This window comes from Enhydra lutris, unplaced genomic scaffold (assembly GCF_002288905.1).
Source record: "Enhydra lutris kenyoni isolate GAN:26980312 unplaced genomic scaffold, ASM228890v2 scaffoldscaffold33, whole genome shotgun sequence".
Taxonomy (NCBI): domain Eukaryota; kingdom Metazoa; phylum Chordata; class Mammalia; order Carnivora; family Mustelidae; genus Enhydra; species Enhydra lutris.
In genome coordinates, this window is record NW_019154117.1 from 16591818 (window position 1) to 16603953 (window position 12136).

The 12136-nt window shown below is 38.9% G+C and overlaps 1 protein-coding gene across 1 annotated transcript in view; it reads left to right on the forward strand.

Moving 5' to 3' along the window:
* The window catches only part of LOC111153546 (proprotein convertase subtilisin/kexin type 5), a 455156-nt gene that overhangs the window by 357631 nt on the left and 85389 nt on the right, over positions 1–12136 (forward strand). The window contains exons 23-24 of the mRNA XM_022512624.1: positions 4128–4334; positions 10528–10596. Coding sequence (XP_022368332.1) covers positions 4128–4334; positions 10528–10596 — 276 coding nt within the window. The remainder of the gene's footprint in view (positions 1–4127; positions 4335–10527; positions 10597–12136) is intronic.

Sequence of the window (12136 nt, forward strand, 5' to 3'; positions counted from 1 at the left end):
CTGCTTTGTGACTAATGAACTAGAAGACATTTCTTCACCTCTTTGAGTCTCTCCTTGTTAATTTAAAAAAAAATGGGGCTGGGGGTGACACATAGGCAAGACAGCATCTAAAAAATTCCCCTTCACATTAAAAACACACTGACTCTTCATACATAGTCCAAAATTAAGGATTCCCTTGAATACTGAACAAATGTCTAGAATGTTCTACGCATCCTACAGTTACTTGGGCCAATCCACACAAAAGATGCTTTGACACTTCTCTATTTTTTGTTTAAAAGTCTATGTTTACTCCCTATCTTAATAAAAGTTCACCTGTGGAAGTTACTACACATAGTGGTCATGGGACAAGACAATAAATGATTGTATGATGCTTGCCTTCAAGGAGTTGACAGCCTAACAGAGGGATCTGTGCTAATAATGGATTATAAACACAAGAAAATATTAAAGACCAAAGGAAGGAAGGAATCCTACCACAAGTCAGAGAAGAAACATCACCTTCAGCTCTAGTGAGCGGGAAAGCCTTGCCAGAGGGGGCATTGTTGAGTGGGCTCTGATTTCCCTCCTCTGCAGAGCATGTTGTCCCTAGGACATATCTGAGCACGGCCAATACGGGAAACAGTGGTAAAGACAAGGGATCCCTGACCTGAGGCAGTTCCATATCAACAGGCTTTGATACTGAGGGACGCTTAGGTGGCTCAGTCAGTTGGGCCTCCAACTCTTGGTTTTGGCTCAGGTCATGATCTCGGGGAGTTGTGGGCTCAAGCTCTGTGACAAGCTCCACGTTGGGCACAGAGTCTGCTTGAAATTCTTCCCCCCTTTCTCTCCCTCCCTCTCTGCTCCTCCCCTTGCTCTCTCTCTCTCTCTCTTTCTTTCAGATAAATACATAAATAAAATTGTTAAAAAAAATTAAAAGGCTGAAATCCTCTGGCTACAGGGTGCCCAGCCTACGCACGAGTGCCTCCCAGGAGTTCACAGAAATTTCGCCTTTGGTTAATCGTAATTTTGTTAAGATTTAGGTCTGAATCCTTTTTGGAAATACAGACCTCCAGCCCTGGGAGTGAAGATTCCCTCTAACGTTCTTGTCCAGATTTGTCCTCTATGAAATTGAACCCAAAACTAAATTCGACCAATCACACAACAGCTACAGTAAGAAAAATATTGAAGTAAACTTTATAAAGTTTATTTTCAGAATCTCTCAGCCTTTTTTTTTTTTAAGATTATGATTTTATTTATTTCTTTGAGAGAGAGAGCGAGCATGAGCAGGGGTAGGTGCAGAGAGGAGGGAGAAACAGATGCCCCGCTGAGCAGGGAGTGCATCGTGAAACTCAATCCCAGGACCCTGGATAATGACCTGAGTTGAAGGTGAACACTTAACTGACTGAGCCACCCAGGGGTTCCCTCAGTCGTCTTCACATGAGTCCACATTTTCTTCCAATGAAATTAGCTGCTCTGGAAACAGCTAATTGCTCTTAAGTATAAAAGAAAGCCGATCTCGGAGTTTCTTGCACTTTCACTCTTGTCTCATATTATCACATGAAAGGTTTGCACCTAACAAAAATATCAGCCCTTCTGTTACTAGAACCAGCTTCTCCTACATATTGTCACAATAATTTAAATTCTGAGACTCTAGTCAAGTAGCCAAAAATGTATGCATGGTAATTTAAATCCGTGGGACATCAAATTACCAGTGAAAACTAAGTGAGCTGCCATACTACCCAGGCTATTAGAAATTTGAGCACATCTTGGGGTAATTCTAGACCAAACCTGTGGGAAAATCTGCCCATGATCAAGGCATCTAAGTTAACTCCTTTACAGGGTCCGTGTATTTTAAATACCAAGACCATCCAAATCTGTTTTTTTTTTTTTTTTTTAACTCAAATGGCAATACCCAAAGTGGTTCAAATAACAAAGCCATGTCTGAACAATACAAATGGGATTGGAGAACATTTCCTCTGGTATTGAAACTCATCACTGTTAGTTTTTATTTTTAGATTATTGATCCAGTCGGTTACATTAGAAAAATGGGAATATTGCTAAATATTAATGCACTTAGCTATTCGATCATTCCTACAACAAATAAGTATTTAGAACTTGGTATATGCCAGGCTGTCCCCAAGCCTCTGGATCCTGAGGTGATGTCATGTGAGGGTGTAGGGGATACGTCTACACCCTACAGCAATGGCTGAATGGAGGAGGGAATAACTTCTCACTGTTCTCCTCAGATCTTCCTAACTATATCTCAGAAGTACGGCCTTCTGAAAAACAGGATCTTTTCTGAATGAGTCTTGGTGGAAATGGGGTTTGCTAGGGTTTCATAAGGTGTCTGAGAAGAACATAGCTTGGAATGTTCGCCCTTTTGTGGTGTCAAGATTCCACATTCTACCAGGTCAGGGGTTTGGGCTCCCTATTAATCCCCAAATGCACATGACATCCTCCCAAACACTCTTCTTCCCTTAGAGGAGAATGTTCTTCCAACTCAAACTTGGAGAGGGCTGACACTTTGTTGCACTTCCCCAGGGAAGTCCTCTTTATTGCCTTTGTCCCATGGGAACCAGCAGACTTCCGGTTGGAAATCACAAACACTAAAGAGGTAGCTTCAGGGCTCATAATCCAAGGGTGTGATTTTTAAACTGGATTTGAACTAGGGATTTAGTTAAGGACAAAACACCAGGTTAGATCATTTGAGAGTGCCAGGTTAGGGACACAGAAATACTTGAATGCTGGCAAGGACTATTACACTGATGTTAAGATTCTGCTCTTGCAACATGGGGTGAGTGATATCTCTATCCACAGATTCAGCAGCCTTGCACCTTGAAGGTCAATGGTTCTGGATCTCCACGTAGAATATCACAAGTGAACACTAACCCCGGTTATTTTGGGAAACACAGGTCAGCTGTTCTGCAGAAGCAGGAGCATATGGGGGACTTAATCCAGAGAAGACAGATCCCTACACACACTCAGCATAAACAAAAACTCCAGGAGGGCGAGGGCAGGGGACCTCCAGGCACATTTAGTTCATCTTGTTTTATGTGTATATAAACTGATTCTAACCCTTTGTCATTCAGTGTGAGTTTATAATTGGTTCTAATTTTCTATTCCCTCCAAAAGCAACTTCCCGTAGTCTCGTATTAGACATACTGCTAATTCTTTCCATGTAGACTCCAATGTTGACAGAAGCTCAGGACTCCCAAAAATCCATTTAAGGAGTCAAAAAGGTGACTGTCCTCCTACGCTGTCATCGTAGGAACTGGCAGCCATGCAAAAATTCAGACTTTTGGACAGTTAATACGAGTGTGTGATTTTGATAACTGAATTCAAAATCATTCTAAAAGTCGGGACTCTCACAGAAACCGTTCTATCAGGAAGCATTTGTTTATTCTCATAGGATCCCCATAGCTCCCAAGTCTGAGACCCTCCACAGAAACCAAAAGGAGCCCTTGGGAAAGTTAAACACTTTCTGATTCATAGTTACTCACAGCGTGTGGCTTCTGCTTTTGCAATGACATCCTAGATGGTAGTTCCGACTCACTCAAATGTACAAAATACTCAAAAATTATTCCCTGCAATGAAAACTTCTCGACCATAAGCATATAGATCTTGAACTTTTCATTAAATGCATTCTTATACTCCTGGTCCCCTAGCAGCCAAAATACTCAGTTACATCTTTCTTTTAAAATGGGGCACTCAGGTGGCTCAGTGGGTTAAAGCCCCTGCCTTCAGCTCAGGTCATGATCCCAGGGTCCTGGGATCGAGCCCCGCATCAGGCTCTCTGCTCAGCAGGGGGCCTGCTTCCCTTCCCCTCTCTCTGTCTACCTGTGATCTCTGTCAAATAAATAAATAAAATCTTTAAAAAAAAATTTTTTTGGGTGCCTGGGTAGCTCAGTGGGTTAAGCCTCTGCCTTCAGCTCAGGTCATGATCTCAGGGTCCTAGAATCAAGCCCCACATCAGGCTCTTAGTTCAGCAGGAAGCCTGCTTCCCCCTCTCTCTCTGCCTGCCTCTCTGCCTACTTGTGATCTCTGTCTGTCAAATAAATAAATATTTTTAAAAAAATTTTAATCTTAGGTTACATTAGTTTCACAGTTAATTTTGTACATTTTTCTTTTTTGTTGCCCCTCCATCTGTTCAGATAAGCATGGCCAGGAGCGCTTCCTTTATCAGGGGGAGTGTTGGGAGAGCTGCCCAGCAGGCCACTATCCCGCCGAGGGGCACACCTGCCTGCCCTGCTCAGACAACTGTGAACTTTGTCACAGTGCACACATCTGCACACGATGCATGGATGGCTACTTCATAGTGCCCAGCAACCACACCTGCCAGAAGTTGGAGTGTGGACAAGGTAAGGCTGCTCTGGGCCAGTCTTATACCAGGAGGCAGAATGAGGAGCTCTACCTCTGGATGGCTCTGAGATTTGAATTGACCTCCTGGCTTTAATGTTGGCACCTGGGATGACTTTGTGTGACTCTATGTCCAGTGGGGACACTGATGGCTGCTCCTCCCTCTTCCTCCACACACCTTTCTCTGGGTCTCTTCAGACACATTCCAGAGACACAGTAATGCAGCTGATCACAGAGACATGGATATTGAATCAAGGGTTTGTGGGTGGGGTATAATGGAGAGAAAATCAAATCAGAATTTGAAGGTCCTGACCAAAAATTTTGTCCTTTCCTATTACTAGTTATGAGACCCTGCGCAAAATGAGTCTAATTTCTCTATGCCTTTTATTCTTCGTGTGGGAAAGGGTGAACATTGCACCGAGATGGTTGCTGTGAGAAGCCGAAGAGAATAAACTTACCTAAAGCTACTTGAAAATATGAAATGTCCTATAAATCATATGTGTTATTGCTACGGCCCAATTTCATATCTTACATGGGAAGAAGATTAAAAAATAGGACTTAAATTTTTTATTCTTTTCCATGTAAGAATGCTACAGATTTTCTCTGCTCTGTATAAGAATTATGCCTGGTCTGGTGCTAAAAAGAGCTCCAAGATGTTTCTAGAATAATTAAGACATTCATTCCTTTTTCTGCTTTATGTTCACTAATGTAGTATAGGATTTAAATCTTGAAAAAATAATTTGGGAAGGCAGATTTAATAAGACAGAGTCTGTTCACTTATATACCCAATTCCATATTCCCAGAAATGGAACTTCTTGATGTCAAAACTAGTTGCATGGCATATAGCCCAACTTACTCTGTTTGTACCAATCAATCTGATCCAATCTATTAAATTAATGGAAAGAGATTAGAAGGGGGATTCAGGGTGGGAGTGTAAAAAGACTTTGAACTCATCTCTCTCTACAGACACTATAATTTTATGGCTACATGCATAATAAGTTTCCTCCAAAAAGGACCTGAGAACTAGATAAACAGCACCTCTAAAACTAAAGATAAAAGAGACACATCAAGGGGAACCTAGGTGACTCAGTTAGTTAAGCACCGAACTCTTGGTTTTGGCTGAGGTCATGATCTCACAGTCATGAGATCAGGCTCTGTGATGAGTGGGGAGTCTGCTTCAGATTCTCTCTCCTTCTCCCTCTTTGCTCCTCTCCCAACTCACTTGCACTCTCTCTCTCTAAAATAAATAAAAATCCTTTTTAAAAAGAGAGAGAGACACAAGATGACACAGAAAAAATATTCAAAGAAATAATGGTTAGAAACTTCTCTAACCTGGGGAAGAAAACAGACATCTAGGCCCAGGAATCCCAGAGAATTCCAAATAAGATGAACCCAAAGAGAACCACACCAAGATACATAATTAAAATGGTAAGAGTTAAGAGAGAGAATCTAAAAAGAGGTGCAGAAAAACAATTTATTTAATGTACAAAGAAAACTCATATGCCTATTAGAAAGTTTGTCAGCAGAAATTTTATAGGCCAGAAGGGAGTAGCAGATTCAAAGTGGTGAAAGAAAAAAATTTCCAACCAAAAATTATCTACTTGCAAAGGTTATCATTCAGAATAAAGGAGAGGTTAGGAGTTTTCCAGATAAGCAAAATCTAAAGGAGATCATTACCACTAAAACAGCTTTACAAGAAACGGTAAGGAGATTTCTCTAAACTAAAAAGAAAAAACACTAATAATATGAAAACATATGAAAGTATTACTCTTACTGGAAAAGGTAAATACATGATAAAGGTAGTGAAGAGTGAATCTATCACTTACAAAGCAAATTTAAGGTTAAAATACAAAAATAGTAAAATTAATTAAAATTAAAATAATTATGGATGCATAAAATTAAAAGATGTAATATATGTCATTGAAATTATAAAATGTGGAGATTTGGAATGTGTTCAAAATTAAGATGCTGTCAACTTTAAAAAACCTCTTATATACATGGGATATTATATGTGGACCTCATGGTAACCACAAAGGAAAAAAACCATAGTAAATATTCAAAAGAAAATGAGGAAGGAATCTAAACATAACACTAAAGAAGGCCACCAGACCACAAGGGAAGGGAGGGAAAAAAGAAACAGAGAGGAACTTCAAAAACAGCCAGGAGACAATTATCAAAATGACAGTAAGTATATACTTACCAATAATTACTTTATATGTAAATGGACTAAATTCACCATTCAAAAGATACTATATAGCTAGAGCTATCTTGAGAAAGAAGAACAAGCTGGAGATATCATGTTCCCTTACTTCAAACTACAAAGCTATAGTATTCAAAACAATATGGTGCTGACACACCAAAAAAAGAAAAAGAAAATAGACATGTAAGTTGATAGAACAGAACTGAGAGCCCAGAAATAGACCCATGCATATATGGACAATTGATTACGAAGAAAGAACCAAGAACATACAAAGGAGAAGAGAATCTTTTCGATAAATGGTGCCAAGAGAACTGGTGAACTACATGCAAAAGAATGAATGTGGACCACTTCATTGTACCATACACAAAAATTAACTAAAAATGGACTAAAGACTCATCTAAAGAAGACAAACTGATGGCTAATGAGCACATGAAAAGATGTTCAGCATCACTAGTTTTTAGGGAAACACAAATCAAAACCACAATGAGATACCACCTAATACCCATTAGAATGGCTATTATCAAAAGACAAGAAATCACAAGTGTTAGAGAGAATGCAAAGAAGAGGAAACCCTCATACACTGTTAGTGGGAGTGTAATTTGATGTAGTCCCTGTGGAAAACATATGAATATTCCTCAAAAAATTAAGAATAAAACTACCACATGATCCAGTTACAACACTACTGGGTTTTTATCCAAAAAACAAGAAAACACAAATTTGAAAAGATATACTCATCCCGGTGTTCATTATGGCATTTACAATAGCCAAAAACCTGAAAATAGCTAAATGTTCACCAGTAGATGAATGGATAAAGTTGAACCATTAAAAAAAAAGAATAAAATGTTGCCATTTACAATATGGATGGGCCATGAGGGTATTACGCTAGTGGAATAAATCAGGAGAAAGACAAATACCATATGATTTCACTCATATGTAGAATCTAAGAAACAAAACAAAACTGATAGATACAGAGAACAGACTAATGGTTACCAGAGAGAAGAGGGTGTGGGCTGGGAGAAAGGGCTGAAGGGGGTCAACTATAGGGTGATGGATGGTAACTGGATTTTGAGGGTGATCACTTTGTGGTATATACAGATATCAAATTATACTGTATACCTGAAACACATAATTTAAAAAATACATTAAGAAATACTCAGAAAATAAAAATGTGATCTTGGAAATTTTTTTTTTAATTATAGAAGAAAGGGGGGGACACCTGGGTGGCTCAGGTGATTAGGCATCAGACTGTAGGTTTTGGTTCAAGTCATGATCTCATGGATAATGAGATCAAGCCCCACACTGGGCTTCATGCTCAGTGGAGAGTCTGAGATTCTCTCCCTCTGCTCTCCCCCAATTTATGCATACAGATGAGTGGCGGGGGTGGGGGGCTCTCTCTGTCTCAAATAAATAAATCTTTAAAAGCAACTATAGTGGGGCACCTGGGTAGCTCAGTCAGTTAGGCATCTGCCTTCAGCTCGGGTCACAATCTCCAGGTCCTGGGATCAAACCCTCCATCAGGCTCCCTGCTCAGTGGGGAATCTGCTTCTCTCTCTCACTCCCTGTACCTCTGCCCCACCCCTGCTTGTTCTCTCTCTCTCAACTGAATAAGTAAAATCTTTTTAAAAATTTTTTCAAAAAATTTTCAAAAATCAATTATAGAAGAATGGAAATGAAGAGGGGAAAAAATATTTTTAAAAAACTTTAAAATCACTGAGACAGTAGAACTAAAATAAAAAATAAAAGTAGAAAATGGAGAAGAGGGAAGAAAAATTCAGGGTCAACCCAGGAATTCAAATAATACAGGTTTTTAAAGAGTAAACAGCAAAAACAGAATAGAGAACATTAACAAAGAAATAATTCAGAAAATTACCCCAGAACTGAAAGGCATGAATTTCCAGATTGAACAAGCCTTCTGCATATACAGCCTAACGGATTTTAAAAAGACACACACCAAGGCACACAATTTTAAGAATTTGGAAAATAGATTTCTTTTTTTGGCAAAAGGAAAACCCTAAAAACTCCTATGAGTAAAAAAGCAGGTCATACAAGAAGGATTGGCTATCAGAATGACAACTTCTCAACAATACTGGAAACTAAAACATAAAAATGGGACAAAAACTTCAAACTTTTAAGAAAAGAAATCATTTCTCTTTTCAATCCTAAATTCAGTCAAGCCATGAGTCATGTGTGAGGGGTAAAAAAAGAGTATTTTCAATCATGCAAGTTTTCCAAAACTTTACCTCCCATGCATCCTCTCTTGGGAAAATTACTTGTAAAGGGTACGTTCCACCAAAAAATAGAACAAGAAATTAGAAAATATAAGGTCCAGAAAATGGGGCATCAAAGGAAGAGAGGGATGAAAGGAATCCTCAGGATGACAGTAAAAAGATACAAATACAAAGGAAACAGTGAACAAAACAAAAAGGCAACCCATGGGATGGGAGAAGATATTCGCAAATGACACTACAGCCAAACGGCTGATATCCAAGATCTGTAAAGAACTTCTCAAACTCAACACCCAGAAACAAAATAATCAAGTCAAAAAATGGGCAGAAGACATGAACAGACACTTCTCCAAAGAAGACATACAAATGGCTAGCAGACACATGAAAAAATGTTAATCATCATTAGCCATCTAGGAAATTCAAATCAAAATAAATTTGATTTATTATTTACATTATTATTTGTTATTTATTATTTGATTCTTACACCAGTTAGAATCACAAAGATTAACAAGGCAAGAAACAACAAGTGTTGGAGAGGATGTGGAGAAAGGGGAACCCTCTTACACTGTTGGTGGGAATGCAAGTTGGTGCAGTCATTTTGGAAAACAGTGTGGAGAATCCTCAAAAAATTAAAAATAGAGCTATCCTATGACCTGGCAATTGCACTACTGGGTATTTACCCCAAAGATACAGATGGAGTGAAAAGAAGGGCCATATGTACCCCAATGTTCATAGCAGCAATGGCCACGGTCGCCAAACTGTGGAAAGAGCCAAGATGCCCTTCAACAGACGAATGGATAAAGAAGATGTGGTCCATATATACAATGGAGTATTATGCTCCATCAGAAAGGATGAATACCCAACTTTTGTATCAGCATGGACGAGACTGGAAGAGATTTTGCTGAGTGAAATAAGTCAAGCAGAGAGAGTCAATTATCGTATGTTTCACTTACTTATGGAACATAGGGAATAACATGAAGGACATGAGGAGAAGGAAATGAAAAGTGAAGTGGGGGCGATTAAAGAGGGAGACGAACCATGAGAGACTGTGGACTCTTGAGAAACAAACTGAGGGTTTAAGAGGGGAGGAGGTGGGGAGACAGGTGAGCCTGGTGGTGAGTATTAAGGAGGACACATACTGCATGGAGTACTGGGTGTTATACATAAACAATGAATCTTGGAACACTACATCAAGAACTAATGCTATCTAGTGACTAACATAACACAATAAAAAAAAATTAAAAAAAAACAAAATAAACTAATGCAAGAGCTGGGAGATTTCTACTTGAACAGTTGAGGATGAATTAAGGACAGATTCTGTAAAAATAAATAAGGAAGCTAGAAAAATAGCAGCATAAGAGAAAACAAAAAGGTATACAAGAGCCCAAATATCATTAAAAATATGAATAATAGTATAATCATACTATAAATATTACAAACACTATAAATACTGAATATTAATCCAACAAAATTTATCATTTGGGAGGATGGAAAGTATGTCTATGTCTGTTGGAATGGTGGTGAAACAAAGCTAGTCTTTGCCACTACAGGTAATGCCTAAGAATAAAATCAAGAGGTAGGTAGCATCATAATTATGTCATTTAGACATTTGGAGGTTAAAAACAAAGAAACAGCTAAAAGAATTAAAATTTGTTGTCTCTGAGAAAAGGAAAGGGCAGAAAACAAGTTACACGCCAACGTATTTTCATAGCAATGAACGCATCTCCACTCAGCAAAAATGAACCGTTATTTCTCACTCTTCCTGTATAGGTGAAGTTCAAGACCCAGACTATGAAGAATGCGTGCCTTGTGAAGAAGGATGTCTGGGATGCAGCTTGGGTATGCCACATTTTTTTTGTTACCTTAAGAGCTGACATAGTTTTTTTTTTCTCTTTTTTCCCACACCTCTTAATTTTTTCAGCAGGAATGTCATTGTTACCACCAGTAAACCCAAGTTTAAGGAAAGGAGAGGCATCTTTTCCTCTGGTGGTTAGCTGTCTGGCAAGGGATACCTTCAGCAACCATGTTTCCAGTTACAGAGGATGTGGCCTCTCCTTGGCTTCTCAGAGTCACAAATAAAGAGATGAACCATGGTGGGAGAAAGAAACTCAAGCAAAGAAATGCCTAATTAATCTAATTTATTTGGCATGTTATTCACAAACCCCCAAGTTTGGGGGTTTTCCTTTGCAGAAATGACTCCATTGGCTGAAGCCTAAGACAACTCTTTGAGAAGAAAGCAATGTGGTGACTGAGTTGAAATCCCTCCATACAATGAACAGTCCTCGTCAGTCTTCCATATCATTCTCTAATTCAAATCGCTGATCCCTTTCTCCCCATGCATGCCTGGTTTTCCTGTGGCAAGGAGGAGACGGACAGTCTGGACAACACAGAACCATTGTAATGGATATAAAATGAAATATAGGGAGGCCACCAAATTCCAGGAATGTATCTTAATGTAAATTTAGTCAAGATACTGAAAATTATTAATGCTTGGGTCTGTAGATCTTTGGGAGGAAACCCAAGCTAAATTAAAGAGAGTAATTTCTGTTCATGGAGTTTCTCTAGGACTGGATAACTCCTCCTTCTAAAACTTTAATGTGCACACAAATCCCACGGGGGATTTGTCAAAATGCAAGTTCTGATTCACAGGTCTGGGTCGGGCCTGAGAATTACCTTTCTAATAAGGTGCCTCGTGAAGCCAAGGCTTCAGCAAACACTCATGAGGTTGCAAGAGGTCAGGCTGTGCCAGGATTAAGTAGACTTTTTACCAACTTTACCTAAAGGATTTCCTTGAATTCTTAAATATTATACATGAATTATAATTTATCTGATGGCTGTCACAGATTCTCTCTGCCCTCAATGGAAATGATGCATTTTTATAATATCATAATGAAACAGAGGTTTTAGGAACTTGAATGCCATTCTCCCACTACTTTCCATTATGAAGTGGGGCATATGTTATTGGAAAATAAAATCTAATAATGAAATCACACTTAGGAAGGGGTTAACAATTAGAGTAAGAGATTTAAAGACAAAAGTGCTAAGTTTCTGGGAAGCAAAAATAAACCTAAACAGACGTAATAAAAGTACTAAAATTGAAAAGATAAGCAAATTCCAGAGTTATCTTGTGAAGTGACAGGAGGTGGTCTTCCTTGCAGGGAGCAAGGATAAATGTCCTGACTATCTTGAGTTCCCATTTTGCCTATTCCAAACTATATTCCTCCACTAGATTTCATATTCCAGCTAATTTTTGTGGTTTCCTTTTGCACCTTTGTTGTTATTATATGTTGTGTGAACATGCCAGCATCTTTGTGTATCACAGAGAGGGGTGTGATTGTGTGTGTGTGTGTGTGTGTGTGTGTGTGTGTGTGTGTGTGTG